This window comes from Oxyura jamaicensis, chromosome 3 (assembly GCF_011077185.1).
Source record: "Oxyura jamaicensis isolate SHBP4307 breed ruddy duck chromosome 3, BPBGC_Ojam_1.0, whole genome shotgun sequence".
Lineage (NCBI taxonomy): Eukaryota > Metazoa > Chordata > Aves > Anseriformes > Anatidae > Oxyura > Oxyura jamaicensis.
In genome coordinates, this window is record NC_048895.1 from 107900489 (window position 1) to 107920566 (window position 20078).

The 20078-nt window shown below is 45.1% G+C and overlaps 2 protein-coding genes and 1 long non-coding RNA gene across 3 annotated transcripts in view; all 3 read right to left on the bottom strand.

Annotated features, from left to right (window-relative positions):
* LOC118164483 overlaps positions 1-6714 on the bottom strand; it is a 43922-nt gene extending 37208 nt beyond the window's left edge. The window contains exons 1-2 of the mRNA XM_035322029.1: positions 6666-6714; positions 5725-6440 (exon numbers count right to left, since the gene is read on the bottom strand). Coding sequence (XP_035177920.1) covers positions 5725-6440; positions 6666-6714 — 765 coding nt within the window. The remainder of the gene's footprint in view (positions 1-5724; positions 6441-6665) is intronic.
* A 1986-nt stretch (positions 6715-8700) lies between these two features.
* On the bottom strand, positions 8701-16269 carry OSR1 (odd-skipped related transcription factor 1). The gene is made up of 3 exons (XM_035322589.1): positions 15896-16269; positions 9731-10423; positions 8701-9182 (listed from the first exon to the last, which is right to left on the bottom strand). Exons 2-3 carry the CDS (start codon positions 10375-10377, stop codon positions 9047-9049), a joined length of 783 nt encoding a protein of 260 aa, XP_035178480.1. The 5' UTR covers positions 10378-10423; positions 15896-16269; the 3' UTR covers positions 8701-9046.
* Positions 16270-17399: 1130 nt separating this feature from the next.
* On the bottom strand, positions 17400-19786 carry LOC118164829. Its single transcript, XR_004749686.1, has 2 exons — positions 19186-19786; positions 17400-18172 (listed from the first exon to the last, which is right to left on the bottom strand). It is a non-coding gene; the product is annotated as an uncharacterized LOC118164829 (long non-coding RNA).
* Between the last annotated feature and the right edge of the window lie 292 nt (positions 19787-20078).

The following is a 20078-nucleotide window of genomic DNA, read 5'->3' on the forward strand; positions in this document are numbered from 1 at the left end:
AAATAAAATAAAATAAAATAAAATAAAATAAAATAAAATAAAATAAATAAAATAAAACAAAATAAAAATAAAATAATATGTCATTCACCTGTGACTGAAAAGTCTGTCTCATTAAATTATCAGACAACTCTATAATAGATGGTTCCCCTTTATGACCACACTCAGAAGCCACAAAATTCCTAATTAATGTAAGATTTCAGTAAAAAAGACAACATTCTTAAACTGTAATGTACCATAGGAAAAACGCAGGAGACTTCAAAGGTCACAAGGGCTTTGAGTAAATGGTACCCAGCACCGAGTCCCCCCTGCTGACTGTTTTACAAAGGGTGTAAATCTTTGCAGAAAGTTAGTGTTGTTTTCATAATGTGGAAAGGTTGGGTTCAGGGATATAAAATTCTCCATCTCATTTCTCCTTCCATTTTCCTCAGCTGATGCAGTTTATTTTATTAAGTTTTATAATTTATATATTTTATTAGGTACATTGGAAAGTTAAGGAAGATCTGAGCCATTGATTCAAACATTTCCATTACAGTGCGGGAAAAAGGGAGTTTGATGAAAACAGTGTCACTGGATGTTCTTCCTTCCCCATTTCAAAAACCTAGTTTTCCTTTTTGCAGCAGTTTGAAATAGGCTTATTAATCCACCGAAGGAAATAAACAGCTGGAAGTAAACATTTCCCAACTGCTGGAGAAACACTAACTGTTTCCTTAGCCATATCCAAGTGGTCACCAAATAAATGCATAAGGGAAAACCAGTTCTTGGCCTGGATCTATGCCTGTAATGATGAAGAAATAACAGTAGAGGGTTAGCTGAGTCATTCTTCTTTAGGGATCATCAAGTATCCAGATTCTTAATTATTTGTTGGTTGCTAAGACCAGCAGCCAACACTGCTCAGTGCTGTACATGGCAGCCTTCACCACACAGTCTAAATTTGGCATACCAATGTTATCCAGCAACTCACTGAATGTTCAGTAGACATCCAGAAATTCTCTTGGTGGGTGGCACAACCCAGAGCTGTTTGTAAAGTGTTGAAGAAGATATTTTCCAAGAGAAATGCATTTTAAATAAAAATCCAAAAAGGATAGGCACTATAGGCACCACAAGAATTAATCAGCAGTTCCAAGGAAGGTAATGAAAAGAATTCTTGAAAGCCTATGAATACCACATTGCACACCCGTTCTGCTACAGATTATGTTATTTTTCATATGCTTTTCAAGAATGCTCACATAAACCAACACAAACAGCTGTGTAAAGAAACAGATAAGAAGAACCTGTAAGCTCACAGCCAATATAGACTGAACATAAAAAAAAAAAAAAGTTCTAAGGGCAAATATGCATATATATATATTATTTTGAGTGCAATAAGGAATTTCCAGTCCAATTATCTGTCTATGATATGAAACCCAGCTCCCACAAAAAAAAAAAAAAAAAAAAAAAAAAAAAGTGTCAGACTGGATGAGTTACCAGCATAAGGCTACAGGTGATCTCTGTACACAGGTGAGACAACCAGCAGAGAATAAAACCTGCAAGACAGAGGTGGCTGGGCCTTGACCTGAAACACTAAAGTGGCCTCAACAGCTTGCGAAAGAAATGTGGCTGTATTATTTGTGAAGTCTGAGAAATAAATTAATAAGCAAGGGAAGCATCTGGAAGAGACTTTTCCCGAGCAGAGAAAAAGTCCAATAGCCCTAGATAGTTAAGTACTGCTTATATCCTGGCTAGCTCTTTGAAATGTGGTACGGTCCTTCCTCTGGACATGTGCCTGACCAGCCTTGTGGCTGAGGTGAGTAAGGAAGGACAGCAGGGTCATAAACACACTGATCACTATGTAATTACTCCCTAAGAGTAGCATTTAGCACACAGACCTGTCCTACCTGGGATAACTGTATCTAAGATTTGCTTTTACCTATTTTAATGTTTACTTATTGAGAAGTTTTGCCTCTGTCCTCTGAAACTACACCTGAGACTCTTCTGTAGCCTGGTGCTGAATGCCTGGAGAATAAATAGATAAAGGAAAAAAAAAAAAAAAAAAAAAAGGGTTATGAGACATATATAAACTGAAATGTCTTCACATGTATTTGGAAAACAGCCATGTTGTGTCTGGACAACTCTTGGAAAAAAAAAAATAGTTGTTAAATAGATTAATCATTCACCCAAAACATCTGATTGGAGCAGCCCCAGTTCAAAGCCAAAAGGCCCAAAAGGCCAGAAATGGAAAAGGTTTTGTGAGGAACTATAATGCTAGCATTTAAAATAATAAATAAACAAATAAAGTATATATTTGGTGCAATATCACAGACTAGCAGACTATCACAGCCAAAAAATCCAGACAGGTTTTTTAAGACATGAGCCTGACTGATAAAATGAAAGCATACTATCAATTAATATCTATCAATTATATAGTGCTTCTATAATCAAGAAGACTGTGAATAAGTGTTTATGTATATTTATATATACACCTTTCAAATTCTAATACAATTCTTCAGACTCTATCAAGTCTTTCAGAGTATCCCTGTATATATCAACTGAACTAATTTCTGTGCACTTTCCAGTATTAACCCTGATTTCAAAACCACTGCAGAATAAAGCATTAGAAAGTTGTGGAGAATAATGAAAAAGAAAGAATGTACACAGATAAGTCCTCCTGGAGATCATTTGAGTATGGATATGGAAAGATCTATCTGGGAAACAGGATACAATCTCTCAATTTCATGACATGGCTGAAATGCTTTAGTAACAGAAATAGAAAATTTGTTTTCACATAGATTTTGTAAAATAAAGAATAGATCATAAAAGTCTGCTCTTGTGCTACTGCAAATTCTGCTTTTCAGAAGAGGAAAATCTAATGCCTCCCAATACACAACCTATGTTGTGAAAGCCTTGATATTTACAAACTATCTGCATGTGCTTGCAGAATATCAAGGCTACCTTGTTGCTCATGTAGGAATAAATCAGTGACCAGTAATGCTGCCACCTTTGTCATGTTTCCAAGCTTTTAATTCACCTGCGGTCACCTCTCATTCAAAGATGCAATACCAGTGAAAATACAGTGCTAACAGAATCAGACCTTGGTATGCATTAAGAGGTCTTAAACAGTGTGTCTTGTCCAAAAGATAATGGATTTCTATTTGAAAAGTGCCCAAAAGTCACCTACAGAAGAACTGGTTTTACCTCACTGAGTCATCTAGGGCTAAGACTTAGGCAGAGAAATCTTCCTCCAGAGGAAGATTACCCAATACTAAAACCATGGTTACAGAGACCCTGTCATCTGTCTTGGTGGAGGAAGGAACACTCCTTTTGGTGATTTACCATGGTCACATCAGGTGTAACTGGCATTGGAATTACAGACCCAGAGAGCTGACTACAGGGAGATGAGAGCTGGAAGTGACAGAACTGTATGAGCATGATGTGGAATCTAGAATAACTATACCTAATTAAAAGCAGAGCCAACCAACTCCACCACAGCACCATACTGTTCTGCTTGCAAGCCTCATGCCAATATTCCTGCAGAGTCCTGCCCTCTGTTGTGTAAAGATGTCTGCTAGGTACCCATGGCACAGCAGTGCATGTACCAGCATGGGCAAACACAGAATTCCATTGAAAACTAACAATATTTTTCAGTAGCTGATGTTGATTTTATATACTGTTGGATGCTGAGTGTACTTCAGCTGATCCTTAAGTTTAAATAAGGTACGCCTGACTGTATTAAACAGGTCAATGGTTTAGCTTGTATCGCCCAGACTCAAAAGTGTTTCTTTCTAAGACAAGGAAAGCTCCCTACACTGCTACAGGTCTCTGAGCAGTTAAATACGTATGGGGCCAAATTCAATCCTCATAAAACCCAATTAACTTAATTCAAAAAGCTCTTATAAAGATGACTGATGTCACTGGAGTCCCACCAAGGATGAATATGGCCCATGACATTCCTCCTGTTTAGTCATTGGATAAGAATGTAGGGAAGAAATGCATTCTGGGCTGTAGGACTCAATTTCTCAACAAATCTGCCAGGGCTGAAAAGGAAATACATGTGAACATAAATTTCTCTTGCACGCTCTATTAGATCTCCCAGATCAGCCACAGCTTTCAGCTGTCCTTGTATAGGTTATATATGAATTGGAGTAGCTCCTCTCACTACAGGAAGATTGAGCATGAGTTTATACAAGAGTGTGCCTGGTGTCTTGGGAGCAAAAGCAGCAGCATTATCCCCATTTTACAGATGACAAAACCAAAACAGGTAGCTGATGTGATTTGCTTCAACTTACAGGGGGTGACAGAGAAGAGGTATTGAAACTCAAGTACTTATAGCTCCTGGCCTCTTAGGCCATGTATCCCTGTCCATGTATCTTCAAAACTTCCCTCTCGTTTCCTTATCTCCCTTCTCCACTGCCCCCAATCCCATCAGAATTATCTGTAGCCACACAACTAGGAAATTGGGATTAATCCATCCCCAGAGAAACTGGGATTAATATATAATTCATGAGGATTTTTTTTTTTTTTTTAATTATCTGTGGTCCCCTTTTGTCCCTTTTTCAGAGACATATGTAATCCAAAGCTGAAAAGTAAGCATTTGCTGTTCCGGTACACATTCTGAGAGATGCTTATGCTCTGTTTCATGAATGTGCACTGTGAAGACCCCATTTGACACAATTCCTTCCTGCATCCAGAAGGGAAGGCTGAGAAGGCTGTGCAGAATTTGGCTGTTGGAGAGTAGTAACAGTTTATGGGCAGAAAAAGAATGACTGGAATGCAAAAGAAAAGAGAGAGAGAGGGAGATGTGCCAAGACATCTCTACAATTTCTCCTGGAAATGGAAATGGTTAAAAAAAAAAAGAAAAAAAAAAAAAAAAAGAAAGAAAAAAGATAAAAGATAAAGGAATGTTTCCCTCATAGATCTTGCAGGAATATACAACTCTAGAACTCTAGTCAGGTGCCCTGTTTTTTACTCTTACAAACTATTCAGTGATATTTTTATGATGAAAAAGCAAAATTTAAAGCAACTGTGAAAACAGAATCAAGAATCAGCTCTCCATTGGCAGACTGAGGCCTATGCAAGTTTTATTCACTGCATGAATGTCAAAACACATGCAAAGAGAGAAAAGAGAAAAAAAAAAAAAAAAAAAAAAAAAAAAAGAAGAACGGGGAGGGAGGTAATTAATCATTTAAATTATTTGTGACCCTGATTCAAAAGGCACTTTTTCCGTATAATTCCCCTCATTTATTTTGGGGTTAGTACAACTTATCTCTTTTGACTGTCGTGATTTCATCTGTTCTTTGCTTTCCTTGGAATTGCTGCACTGATACTGCCTAGCAAAATTCAAAACACTGGAAGGAATAGGTGAACTATTCACCAATGAAGCTGAGAGCATGACCAGAGAGATAGCCTTTGTTTGCATAGGGAAGAAAGAAGCCTTCTGGGAAGAGGAAATGTTCACACATATACATTTAATATAAATGACATTAAGAGGCTGTGTGCATCCTGTGCTCGGTATGCCCATGTAATTTTAATATATCTGTAAATCTTATTATGTCCGTTCTTTATTTATTTATTTATTTTTATTGCACATAAAAATGCATGTCCAGGGAAAATCTTGGCAGGCAGATAAGCAGGCTTCAGCCATACAAATGAAACGCTTCTCATGCCCAGCTGGGAGGAGTGGCTTATCCACCTTCACGACCCCGCAGTTATAATGGTTCCCATGAACCGATGACTGATGCAGTTTCTTACCTCTCTCCACGGGTGTTTCGTTATCCCAGTGTTAAGGAGGTGGTGGAGCGACCGTGGGAAAGCCTCAGTGTAGTGACCCTCCCTGCGTTCCTTCCTCCCTCCCTTTGGAGCCGACTCGGAGAGCTGCCTCGTAGTCACGACCCCTGGAAAACTATTGGCTCCAAACGACAGAGCCCTTCGTTTTCCCACTCCACCCTGCGTGCATGCGGGTTCCTTTACTCCGTACCATAAACGACGCGAGATTACAAAGCGGCCGTAGAAGTTCATCAGAGACTTTCTCCGTGAATCTCCCTTTAGAAGAGAGGGGTGAAGGGGGGAAGCGGGGGAGCGAACCACCCAGTCCTTAGGCTGGCAGTTAACACCGTGCCAGCGCCCGGGGCTGCGTGTCCCTTCTCGGAGAGGCGCGGGGTGCGGTGCCTCTGACCCAGCAGCGCCGTACGCCGGCGGCAGCCGGGCTCGGCCCGGCGCGCTGCGTGGTGCGAGCGGACTTCCCAAGCAAAGCTCTGAAGAGACCTGCACGGCGGTGAGGCGGCCGCTCCCGCTGGGCTCGAGCAAAACGATGCAGATAAACCCAAGGAGGGCTTCAGAGGAAGAGCAAATCCTCCTCTTCCCCCTTTCCCTCCCTCCCCCCCAAGAGATGCGGTCGATAAAACGTAGACCGATCCGGATCGACAACGCACGGCCCGCTTTCAGCAGAGTCGTGTTCGACTCCCAGCCTGCGGAGCGCCGCGCAGCACACAGCGCTCCTCAACTCACTGTGGCATCTACACGCTGTCGAAACACAGGCTTCCCGCAGGCTCGTGTGATTTCCCCTCCGCACTCTCCTTGTCTATTCCGAAAGGTTGGTTCTCAGATGCCTTTTAAGACAAACCAAAAGCCTTTACGCGGAGCGGAAAGGGGGTGGCGGTGGGAAGCAAAGCAAAAGCAAGCTGTCTGCAAACTCGGGCTGTTCCCGCAGCCTCCGAAGCTGGATGAACACAGAGGCGTCATCTCGGTACCCTGCGTTTCTCAAGAGCCTTCCTACAATGAAGGTGGACTCTGCAACCCGTCCAGCAAGTGCATTTAAATTAATTACGATGCGCTCGAAACGGTGTCCAATAAAATAATAATAATAAATGGGGTTGGGGGGGGGAGGGGGGGGATTCTTTCCCCTCTCTCCTCCTTACATTAAGAGAAATACAACCGCAAATTTTTCCCTGTCGTTGATAGGATTCCTTGACCAAATAAAGAAATATTTTCTAAAGGCAGAACAGGGAACAGGGAAATGAACCTCTTTGGACCGAGAGGCTTGCGGCGTCAAGCATCCGATTTTCGGAAACGCAAAAGCCGCCAGTGGAGGTCCGTTGTTACTTCGGACGTGTCACCGTGCTAATTTGCAGGAGGCTTTTCTTATCTCGGGGCACTGACTTATGACAGGAGAAGAGGGTTTAGTGTTTGCCGAGAAGACTAGAAAGGACGGCAAGAGGCGCTTCAAAGGCTAAGGCGGATGCCCCTGCTCTGAGCTCTCTCCCCCGTCTCTATCCAAAGAGGTTTCACAGTGGAATAAACATCTCTGATCTAAGACAGCTGCCGGGAATCAAAGGCCGCCCCAATAAGCGCTATATCGGCCGAAGATGCGACTGAAAAATGCCCACTCCCGAAGAGCTAAGAGAAGGCCGCTCTCTCTGCACAGCCTTCAGGCTGTGAAAGAAGTAACAGTTTCTCCATTATTCATCTGATTTGTTTTATAATACTTCTGACACCTAATCTTATCAGCTAATACCCAAGATTTAGTTACCCAAGTCGATTTTTTTTTTCCACACTGGAAGAAAAATTATTTGACTCCCTACAGTTCTGCTTACTCTTGTTAGCATTTTAAAAAAAAGGGGGGGTGGGAGGGGAGGAAAGGGAGACAGAAAAAAGGAGGGGAGAAAGATTAAGCGTGAAGGAAAAATCCAGACTTTCCAAGACTGGTAGAAATAAACACTGAGGAAATATCAAGCTCACTTGGGAAAAAAAAAAAAAAAAAAAAAAAAAAAAAAAAAAAGGTTCTGAATATTGGTAGAGAGGGGGTTTGGTAAGGAGGAGATCTGAAACCAAATGAACACATATGCAGTCCGTGCAGACTTGCCTGTAAAATAACGATTTATTTTAATACTTAAAAAACACACACAATCCAGTGATAAATGTCAATTACCAATAATCAGCATAAAGTGCCAAACAGCCATACAACTTTTTTTTTTTTTTTTTTAATAAACAAAACTTATTGGAATGTCTCTTAATTTGAATACACTGTTGAGAAAGCCAGCATTTAGAAAAATATGCTCTCAGGTTGAGATTTGTTCTGTCTCATCAAGATGCATGAAGACTTTAAAGTACCACTAAAACCACGTTGTGCATACCATCAGTTTGACAAATTGCCATCTTTCTTTCCTTTGGGATTTTTAAATAAGTCCACGAGTTACAAACCTCCTCGCAGCACACTAGACTGCAAGGAGAAATTAAAGGTCTCCATGTCCCAAGAACACTGATTTGTCCTGATACCAGGGACCTGCGGGTCTAAGATCTGGATTCATTTTCCATCTCTTCATAGGACTCCTCACTTGAGAGTTTTAGGTCATTTCCAAACATTAATTTTCTTCTCCCTTTAAGAAAACAGAATAGCAAGTCACCCTTCTCCTTGTCCTAATGGTGCTGTGATGAGAAACCACAGTTTCAGTTCTTAATCATCTTCCGGAATTCTCTGTATTTTCTGAAGTGTAAAAATAAGAAGCTTTATACAGTCAAAAAAAAAAAAAAAAAAAAAAAAAAGTATAAAATAAGAGTTGTTTTTTTTTTCTTTTTCTTTTTCTTTTTAAGTAATACTTTTGGAAGCTACGATTTCAGGTGGGGTGGAGGGTTGTTAGGATTTTCTGTGGGAGTATTTTTGTGGGTTTGTTGTTTTGTTGTTGTTGTTGTTGTTGTTGTTTGGTCGGTTGGTTGGTGTTTTTTTTTTTTTTGGTGGGTTTTTGTTTGGTTTTAAGCAGATTGCTGTCCAACACTTGAGCACCACCTTTTGGCATAAAGTTTATCAAAACCACACAAATCACATAGCACTTTCTGCATCATTCATATATATTTTAAATGCCAAATATCATTTTTACCCATGGCTGAAGAAGTGGGTTGCCAGGGGGGATTTTGCTCTTTTTAAAGTACAAACAAAAACAAAACACAAAGTTCTGTGCTCCCATCCTGACAGGGTTTGTTTGGTTTGTCTTTTTTTTTCTTTCTTCTTTTTTTTTTTTTTTCTGGTTTTGGTGTAAAGTCTGAAGGTGAGGAAAAGTTCATAGAAGAAGCTGGAAATTCAGCACTTAAGTTTGGCAGGTTTCAGTTCCTTTACTTGCGTGTGCAGTGTCTTGTGGACAGCTAGCGTTCTGGACTGGCAAAATCCTTTCCCACATTCTTGACACTTAAAAGGCTTTTCTTTAGAATGAATATATCTAGGAAGAGAAAAACAATCGAGATGTCAGAAACAACTGGCCTGAGCTCAGCAGTGATCTTATTTGATGGAAAACACACTGGAGATTTTTATACCTACAACTGAGACTGAGAGAGCCAGAGTGCAACACTAGGGTAATCAACTGTTAGTGTGTGTGCAAGAAGAGAGGGCAATGTCAGAGGTGCACAAGGGCACCTTTCTTAGGGACAAAGAGCTTCCCTCTAACTTTAGGGTCACCAGGCTTCATGTCTTCATGACACTTCTAAATGATCACAAATGTAGAGTATACAAGATGGTGCAAAATGAGGGTGAAAATGTCTGTGGAAGCTAAGGAGACTGTGCAAGTCATCTCTGCAGTGTGGGTGAGTACAACAGGCTTGTCTTACAAAGTGTCTGGGCTTCTCTACAAGCACTGAATAGAGAAAAACCTGGAAGGAACACTGCCATGTGACTGGGGACATGATCTTTCTAGCAAGCACCTTTATGACTGTAGGTGGCTAACTGGGAAAGTACAGATACAGAGGGAAAAACAGCAAGGAGAATAGTTACCTGTGATCCCTCAGGTGATCCTGTCTTCTGAAGGCCTTGTGGCATATGTCACATGTGTAGGGTCTTTCATCAGTGTGGGTTCTTTCATGGATCAAAAGGTTGTAGGACTTGGTGAAGTGCCTGCCACAGAATTTACACACAAACTCCTTCTTGGTTTTGGACGGTAACCTTCCCCGGGTGGGTTTCTTCTCTGGAGAGAGCTTAGTAACCTCAAGTAAAGACCCCAGCCCTGGGGGGGAGCCCTGGCTGTCTGCCTGTCCCAGTTTAGAGTGGTCCTCTTGCGTGGCAGCCACTGCTAAATTGGCAAAATCAAAGCGGGGTTTGGCTTTGAGGGTCACATTAGTGGCCTCTTGCTTGGGCTGGATAACGTGTGGAAAGAGTGGGAAGGTGGGCAGCTGGAAACGTGCATCCACTAGGCTTGACACACTGGGCACCTTGGAGAAGGAGGAACGAGGCAGATGCATGGCTGGGTACCCCAAAGTCCACTGGTGCAGGTGTACGGCGTGAAGGGCGCTGAAGCCATAGAGGTTGGAGAGGTGATCAGAGGGCACAGCAGGCAGCCCATTGAATGCTTGCAAGAAGGAGTAGTTGGTGAGCTGGAGGGAAGGATGGATAGGCACTGGGGCCGGCAGAGTCTTACTTCCCATGGTGGCTGCTTGGGACGAGGATCTTGGGAATAGGGGAGGAAAAGATCTGGAAAATAAAGACGGAGAAGAGAAGAGGAAGAGGTAGTTTTATACAAAGCAAAGGGTATTTCTCACCTCATCTTTTATTAATACCCCTCTCCAAAGCCACAGGGAGAAGTTGCTTTAGACTTTGAGAGGATCAACCAGTTCTTGGCTGTAAGTATATCCCCATGGTTCTCCAGAGTCTCCTTCCCCCCCTCCCTCACACACAGAGGGTATGCCCCATCTATAGTCATTCACTCCCTCAACAGCACTTGTGTTCCAGGTATTCCCCTGATGAACATCTGCACTTGGACAGCAAGAGGTAACATTTTGGCCCACAAAGCTAGATTTCTCCCACAAAACTAAAAATCCCTTACTGGGTGTCCCTCAGCCTTTCTAGAATGGTAGGATTTTGCCCACTTTGTCTGTCTCCCAAAACTGTCTTTATCCCTGACTGTTGAGTTCATGTAGGGAGCGGGTGCATAGTTCACTGTTCTTGGTTGCTCATCTCTCTGTGGTCTGCCCTCAGCCAGGCCCCTGCCTCTGGGGTGATGGAGACGGTTGGGTGCTCAGAACTGCACATCCTCCCTCATTCAAACAGAGAAAATACACTAAAATATTTTTGGAAAAAAAAAAAAAAAAAAATCAGTTCTCCCTCTATATACTGCAAAAAGAAATGGGAAAATGCTGCTTCTGGGTGACAAATCTGAAGTGCCATTTGCTCTCCCCAGGGGGAAGTGCCTGGCTTTAAGCCCATGTCCTAGTCTAGGCAGTTGCTTAATTAAAGCCCTTCACAAGGGAAAAAGACAACGGCTGGAGGGACCCTTCCCGCAGGAATACCCAGCCCACCAGCTGCAGGGCCACAGGGCCACAGCCCCGCTCTTGGCTGGGTGCCACCACTTTGCTCTATGTTTCAGGGCCCTGCCAAGCCCCCAGCCTCTCCTCTGGGCCAGATCCCTACCCATTCCACCCCACAAGGCAGAGGGGAAAATGCTACCAGACAGCAGCATCAAGGCGCATCTGGCCCTGCCTGCAAACTGAGCCCTCAGCGCAGCCCTGGCTGCTGTGAACCATTTGGCAGGAGATGCCTCCTTAGGGCTGGCAGAGGGGACAGAGCCTACTCTTTTTGTGGTGTGAAAGAGCACCCATGGGTTTTAGAGGCACCGCATCCCTGCACCCCAGGGAGCCTCCTTATTCCACATCCCAGAGCTTATGCTTGTTTCCCCAGTTATTTCTGGGATTTGCCCTCGGCTCCTTTCCTATGAGATCCATATAGAGTGCCCACAAGTGTGCCCATATGATTCTCTATAGGATTCCTGCAGGATCCACACAGGGTCCCATAAAATCCCCTCCAAGGCTACTGCTGAGTCCCTTTAGGATCTCTGACAGATTCCCACAGGGTCCCTGCAGGATCCCCGGGGCACTCAGCCTGGGGAGGTGCATCCCCACATGAAGAGTGAAGCCCCTTTGGAGAAAAGGAGGCAGAAAAGTACTGCAGAGCAAAATTTGTCCCCACAGGCTGGGGAGACATGGGGAACAGGAGAGAGAAGCACTTGTGGCAGAAGAGGTCTAATGACCAGCGAAACAAATCTGATTTATATGTGGGCTGTAGCCTGGACCAAGGAGCTGTGACTGGGAGGGTGTGAGAGCAAGAAACAAACTCTGAGCAGCTCTGTACACCAGGTCCACCTTTCACACTGCTTTACATAAATCAGCAGCAGGAAGAGAGACCCAAACCTTAGAGGAATTCCATCGCAATGACCCAGAATAAGAGAGTGTGACATTTTGCTTTCTTTAATTGGATACAATTTAGATAGTAGCTGATCAAAAACCTAACACATTACATTCTCCTCCCTCTTGTCTTTATTTTATTTATTTTTTTAACTGTTTAGGGCTGGTGAACCAACCAGTTTTGTTCTTCAACTGGGGAAATTTTGTTAGTGCTGCCCTTATGTTAGGTTAGGCGTGTCCACTTCACAGCACAAATGCCTCGATCGATGACCCTAAGAGCAAAGTACATGGAAAACACTCTTGTCTGGGTACCTGAAATGTCTGTTTCTGTATGTCACAATGGCTCTGTGCCTGTTTTCCTGGCCAGGGACTCCTAGATCTCTCAAGCATGAAACATGCTATTGCAAACTGATTTAGTTTCTGGACATATTCCTGTCTTACTTTGGATCCACAGAAAACATTTAATTTGGAATGTACAAGCAAAAATATATTATGCGAATTTGTATTAATTCTTGCCCGATAAAATTAAAAATAAAATAAAAATAAAAATATTTTTCGATTTTCCAAATGAAGAAGAGGGTAGAAATCAAAGGGAAATACATTTGAGTGGTAATACCATACAGTGCCCTCGTTTTTTTTTTTTTTTTTTTTTGCTAAAAAAATTTTATTTAAAAAAAAAAAAAAAAAAAGGAAAAAAAAAAAAAAAAAAAAAAAAAAAAGAACATAGCAAAAAAAAAATGGGGGGGCGGGGGGGGAGAAGAAATAGAAGGTGGGAGCAGAATATTCACGTTACTACAAGTTTCTTGGCACTCTTCCAGAAATGTAAGCTACACTTTTTGCTCTGTGCGACCGGGATAGTCAAAAAATATAGAAGCAGAGTATTTCATAGTATTTCATAAAGAAGTCCCCTTTCTTAGGGACATCAAAGCGAGTGTGTTTCACAGCACAGTAACTCTCCGCTTTCCCGCTTGCCCTTAGAGAGATCAGTGTTTCTTTGATTTCGGTGTCACCTCCACCTTTAATTCAGTTTCATGTAAACAGATCGTTATCGGGGGTTCTTTTTTATTATTTTTATTTTTATTTTTTATTATTTTTTAAAGAAAACCCCACGAGTTCTCTGCTTCAGTTCCCCCATCACAATAAAACTGTGCGAGGTTTTATATTTTAACACAAACTTGCTCGGTGAGTAATTAAGAACAAACCACTTGTGTTCTGACTGAAACAAAACCCACTCATGCCAAGATAAATTTACGCTGCAAAAATAGGATCATAAACTTGAAAGACTGCATCTGTCTCCAGCTTTCTTACCCTTTGTCCTGTCTGAAGATATGGTAATGCTATTGTCCAGTTGCCATTGCTTTAAGACCATCATAATCTTAACCTTCCAGACTACATTCTACCATCGCTACATGAATAATAATAATAATAATAGTAATAATAATAATAATCCAGCCGGCTTTAGTTGGTAGCATAGCAAGAAGTGAAATTAAATGGATTTTTAGGTAACTTTGTGCTAGCCAGTATTTTTCCTTTCTACCTTGAATTATCAATTTCCGATGTGTCCTTTGAAAGGGATATTTGTTACATTAAATACCTGACTCATAAATAATGAGGTTTGCTAATTAGTTCCACATGGGAGAATGGAGGAGGTAAATTACCCTGAGAACGTTGCTTATTTTTACAAACATGATAAAGTAGCGGGCATAAAATGCTGCATTCCTGGAATAGCCTCAAACTAGAGCAATCAGGTTCATCTGTCAAGAAGAGCCCCCCTGTTTTGCCAGACTCCTTTAAAGTCTGGTAGCCCTGTCCCTTCGGCTGTATCGCATCGTTGTGCAGCATTTTGCCACCAGGTCGGCCACTTATTTTGTCCCCTCTGGGGATCGAGATTTTCCCTTCCTATCAGTTTAAGCGAGGAAATAGAGTTTACAATTTATCTCTGTTTGGGAAAGTAACTAGAAAAGGAATGAAATTGCCCTTTCGCTCCACATTGTTCGAGTGTGGTGCTCTTGAGGAATACAGTGCATTGTTCAGCATAGTTTTATTCAAAGTATTAATGAAGTGTGTAGAATCTATTAAAGCGGGTTTATTCGGGGCTAATTGAGCGTGAAAGAGTTAATTGCTAACATTAATGAGGACTGGAAGGACTCAGTCAGCATGTGCCTTGGATATCTCCACTCAGTCCTTATAAAATCATCATTGACATTTTATCACGAAATCAGTGTTGACAAGTTTCGCCAGACCACCATTGCGAATGCTGATGAATGCGGCGGATCTTAGCCTCGCAATAATAATAATAATAACAATAATAACCAGGGTCCGACTGCACCAGCGATCACCACACTGCCCGGGGCAGCCTTCATCCCAAACCAAACCAAATAATTAATAATAGTAATAATTAATAATAATAATAATAAGAAGAATAAAAGCAAACAGTGCTCCCATCCTCGCGGGCCGGTAGCTGTGAGGGCCACGGACGGGAACGCAGCTGGGTGGGTGCCGGCGGGGTGGCCGCAGCAGCCAGGCTCTGCAGCCCGCTCTCTGCAGAAGCATTTTTAATTGGGTTGGGAGTTTTGTGTGTGTATTCTGTTCACCCACCCCCATGCACACCCCCCAGTACGGGACTCATTCTCGATTTCTCCCCAGAGAAACGCCCGGTGCCTCCCCTACGCACGAATAAAGCGTCCCTCCTCTCTCCCGGCAGCAAACTTGATTTCTTCCCTCTGCCTCCTACGGCCACAGCACGCTCTGCTACGGGTGGCGGACAAAACCCTTGGCGGTGACACCTCGGCGGGGCACCAAGGCGCATCCCTAGGCCCTGCAGACCGAGGCGGAGCCGTTCCGGGCCACCCGGCAGCCGGGCTCCGGGAGGGGAGCTGCACGGCGCCGTCCTACCGCTTTCAGGTCCCGAGCCCACCGCTGGTTTAGGGGATGGCCCTTCTCCTCCACTGATTTGGGTCGTGCTGAACTGGACCCACTGTGCACCTGTCCGGGACAAGGCTCTCAGCCTCCCGCCCTGCTTGCGTTTTATCGGACGATTCCCGCAGCTTGACGGTAATATTACGCTCGATTTTTTATAGTTTCCCTCCCAAAAGCCAGGAATAACAACTGTACCCTAATCCTCAGCTTTGCACTGACAGTTTATAGGCTCAGCCTCGGGAGAAGCCCAGTTTCTCCCTACATATAACTTGTTTTGATCCATTCAGACAAATATAAACATTAGATCCATTTTTGTTATGGCCTTAGGAAGAAACAGAGAAGGCTTCTCAGACCCTAAAATATTAAAAATGGAGTAGAAAGAAAGAAAGAAAGAAAGAAAGAAAGAAAGAAAGAAAGAAAGAAAGAAAACGTGAGAGAACCTGAATGTTCAAGTCCATAAAGGACATTCAGACTTTCAGACTTCTAGTTTCAGACTTCTGGTTTGCAGCTCGTATGTGTCATTTTTAGCTCGGGTTATAAACATAGCTCCTCCGCAAGGGGGGATAAACAACTTTGAGATGGGAAGACAAACCTTTAAATAGCATCAAAATATCTGAGCCCAATGTGAAGGCTTCCCCCAGCCCTCCATCTGCCCCAAGGAGAACAGTCCTCCTCACGTGAACCAGAATTTCTCTACTTCTGCACCATCCAGAGGATGATGAGAGAGGATGGTGGGAAAGAAAGAAAGGAGGGAGAGAAGAAAAGGAGGTGTTTGGATCGATATTCCCCAACCCCCGAGACTTGGCAAAACAAAAACCAAACAAAACGAGTTGTTCTTTTTATTTACCTAATCCCGATCTGTGCTCCACCGCTGGCAGCAGTTAAAAGATCCTGGGCTAATTTGGAGCTGGTAAAATAAAATGATAATAATAATAAAAAATAAAAATAAAAATAAAAAATAATAAATTAAAAAAGCTTTGGCTAGGTCAGTGTCTCTGCTGGCCCTGGGGGGCACAGCTCTCTCCCCACCCCACTCCACTGCTCCTCCAGCGGGTACAGGCAGATCCGAGCGAGCAGCGGGGCCAGGTGTCCAGGTGCTCTGGCTGATGGAGACAGAGGTGCTCTCCCTCCTCCCGCTCCCGGCGCCGTGAGCGTGTGCCGGAGTGCAAATGCGCCCGGGAGTAGCCGAGCTCAGACTGAACCGATCCCTTCGCTCCAGCCTCCTCCTTATTTCAACCCCCCCTCCCAGCTCCCCCCTCAACCTCCCACCAGACTCCGGGCATGCGCACACAGGGAGAAAGTTTCTGGCTGGGAAGAACCAACTTTTCAACCCCGCTTCTCCTGCAGGCGCAGCAGCCCGGGGCTCGCAGCCCACAAACGTGTGATCTCTTCCCCCCCCGCCCTAGCCCCACTCCCTCAGCACCCTCCCAGGGCATCTCCCCGCTGTCCGCTACTCTCGGGACCCTTCCGCGGAGCGGAGAAACCCTGGAACCCCAGGGGGGCTCCGCGCAGCACTGCGGAGGCTCTGGGATGCGCTCCCCGGAGGCGCTGTGCGGCCGCGCTGCTTGCGCCCGGGCTGCGCGCCTCTCCGCGCCGCTCCGCACCCGGCTCGCTACGCCCCCTCCCCGCCGCCCGGCGGGACACGAGCGGCCGGGATCTGCGCAGAGAGGGAAAAAAAAAAAAAAATGAAATGAGGAAAAAAAAAAAGAAGGAAGGAAAAAAAAATAAAAGGGAAAAAAAAGTGGGGTAGAAGGAGGGAGGGATCTGCTCCCTCTGGGAGGATTCGGGGGGTCGCAAGTTGTTGGCCCCCTCTGGAGCCGTCCGCGGGAGGATCCCGGGAGGCACTTACCTGTGAGGAGTCCACCCCCGGGCTGGAAGCGCTTCCCCCCGCCCCAGCCGCCTTCCCGGTCCCCGTTCCCCCCCCTCCCTCCCCCGGAACCCCTGACCTCGGTGCCTTCCTCCTGTCCCTCCTCCCGCAGCCCGGGACCGTCTCTCCCTGCACCCAGGAGCGGTTCCGCGGAGTCCCGCGGAGTCCCGCGGAGCCCTCGCGGGTCGAGAGCTGCAGAGCCCTGATAGATCCGCGGGGATCTCACTTCCCGGGAGAAGCAGGCAAAGCAAAACAGCCCTCGGGAAAAAAAAAAAAAAAAAAAAAAAAAAAAAAAAAGTTAAACGTGCTTTATAATTAATCCTGAGGCCATAATCTCCTTGCTTATTTGTTTTACTATTCATCCATCCATTCACACTCCTTTAGACCCGTGAAGGGGGAAAAATTGCTTGGATGTATTACATTGTCCCGAGGAACCAGGGTAATATAATACGCTAGCGAAGACAGATCCGTCAGGATAACATGGTACCGTGCTCAGGGACACGCGTGTGTTTTTTTATTGTTCATGTCACTGCTGTTATTACACTGATTTTTGCCTATCTGAGAAGGAAAAGCAAACAAACAAATAAACTAAAAAAAAAAAAAAAAAGCGGCAACAAGAAAGCAACTGTCCATCGCGTTATCATCCTGGAGAATAAGTGTTCATAAGCACGACGGCAGAGCGGAGAAATAAGCCCTAGCACTGCAATTTCATCTCCAAAACATCCCAGTTTCAGGGAAGAGTCTGGGGTCCAACACTACTCACTGCTCTGGGCAGGCGAAGAGATTTTCGTTCCCTTCTTTTATAAACGAGTGGCATTTTTATGAGGCAGAGGCAAAGCAAAGATGTTCCCTCATCTCAGCTTCTTCAGTTCTTTCTCATTCCGTGCTGTTCTTTACATTCTTTTCTTTTCCTTTTTTTCTTTTCTTTTTTTTCCTTTTTTTTTTTTCTTTTAATTTCCTTTATTGTTTCTTGTCTCCTCACCTCCACCCCTCCTCAAAGCTAGCACTTTTATTTCTATTCTGGGGATCGAAATGTCGAAAGTGTGATCCTGTGGCCGAAGCTGTAAGCCGATGCCTTCGAATAAGTTTGCCTTTTCAAAAACAGTTTTCAAGTCCTGTTGTCAGAACACGAATGTTGTCCCAAGTGTCCCTAAGCCAGGAGTCAGACAGGAGATACACTCTTCTAACTGGACATTTCTATTTTCCCGGAGGAAGACTCTCTCTCTTTGTATAGCTGGGGGTGGGCGCTTGTATTAACTAGAAAAAAAAAAAATGCAATTCTCTTTATAAAAGTAGCAGACGAGTTGAGGTGGTAAACACAACAGCAATGATACCTGCACGTGCTGCCTGTAAGGGAACCAAAAAAAATGCACTTCCACTTACAGAAACCATCACTCCGGAATAAATACTTAAACAGAGAAATAAAGGGCAGTAAAAGATCTCGGCGTATAGGGGGGGAGGGAGACGCAGAAAATTATTCCCACGCTAAAATATTTTAAAATCAAAGCGGATCGTTAGGATATTATTCCGCTCCAGAGTATAACTGGAAGCTGTAGCTGAAGGCTGCCTGGATAACGTATAGCCTGATATAGAGGTATTTGTTAAAAAATAAAAATATTTGGACTTGTCAACCCACTGGCGATTGAACTGAAGTTTCAGGTTAACTGTCTTGTTAAGTGCATTTGGTTTAAATATCTGGTGTTTAAGTTATGACGGGCATGCTGTTCCAAAACCTTTATTCTCAGATGGATTTTTATGATGTCCCTTGCTAATTTGCATTATGTCAACTTGTAACGGTGGGGAACCTAAAACCGGGAACGGGATACAAAACCACTATCAGCACTGACACTCAGGGAATACGTTGTGCTTTTTCACAGCGAAGATCTGCTGTCGATTAGGAATGTTACAGCTTCAAGAGACTCGTAAAAAGTGAAGGCATCTGCTCCCAAATCCAGCCACGTTTGTAGGATTTAGACGTGACAGCGAAACCCAATTCAAGAGAGATCTGCGAGGTGATTGGGGAGACCGCAGCCCCCATCCCTTTTTCCACTTCCATCACCTTCCCAAACCCATCCACGCCTTCGTCCCCATCCTGCCGCACGTTGTCGTCCAGGTGAAGCCCCCCCCCGGTTGAGGGCTGAGCCCCGTTTTTGCGAGGAGCACCGTCCCGGCCGGTGCCGGGGCTCCCTCCCCGCTCCGCTCCCGAAACGCCGGGGCCAGCGCGGAGCCGGTGCCGGTGCCGGTACCGGCGGTGTGGCTTCGAGCCCCACCTGCGGAGCAGACGTGGGGCACGGGGAGCGCATCGGAGGGCATTTCTCCTTCCCTCCCGCACGGAGCCGGCTGCGCTCGTCACCTCGTCTCCAACGAGTTTGGGGTCCGAGGGCTAATCCTGCGCAGCGCAGGTACAGGGGGTCGTTCCTCCTCTGGGTTCAGTTCGCCTGAATGCCGGGCATCCCCGGTTTTGCCCTGCACGCATTCTGTGAGGGGGCTAAGCAGCCCCACTGATGCTCCTCTTCCCTCCCTCAGCCGAGGCGCCCGTCTTCACCTTCGGGACCCTCTTGACCTTTGGAAAAATAACGATTCCCGGCCCCATCCCGTAGCCATATGCGGGATAAAACTCCCTTTTGCTTCTCTGGGATTTTCTCCCCTCCAGGGAATGGCGCTTACCCCTCGGAAAAGCTTTTATTGAGCAGAAACAACCATGCCACTCGCCAAGCATCAGCCGCAGGCGCCTCGCTATGCTCGTAAGGAGGAGCGGGTCCGGCGGGGCAGGGTGGGGACATTTTTGGTTGCTCGGAGGGTTTCAAGGGCTGCTTCGCCTCCCCGAGCCCAGCAAACATCTCGCCCCCCGGAATGCGGCGGTGGGTGGGGGATGGCTGGTCAAAGCTGCCTCCGGTCGGCAGCCCTGCAGTTCCCAAACCTCCCGGGGGAAGGGAGCGGGGAGCAGGGCAGAAGCAGCCGCCTGGGCTCGGCGGCGGTTCCAAAACCTCCCCGCTCCCGGGGCTGCACGGAGAGGGATGGACCCAGCCCCAGAGGCAAAGAGGAGGCACAAGTGCACAGCAGCTTCCCCCCCCTCCCCCCCCCCCCCTCCACACACACACACTCCCCTCTTGTCTTCATGCCTCCCCGGGCAAGTGTCCCCAGGAGAGAAGACCTCTTTTTC

Excerpts from the sequence above, each read along its gene's own strand:
- OSR1 (XM_035322589.1), bottom strand. The coding sequence starts at position 10,377 with ATGGGAAGTAAGACTCTGCCGGCCCCAGTGCCTATCCATCCTTCCCTC. Across the intron at positions 9,183-9,730 it reads GATCACCTGAGGGATCACAG|ATATATTCATTCTAAAGAAA; the intron begins GTAACTATTCTC and ends TTCTCTTCCTAG.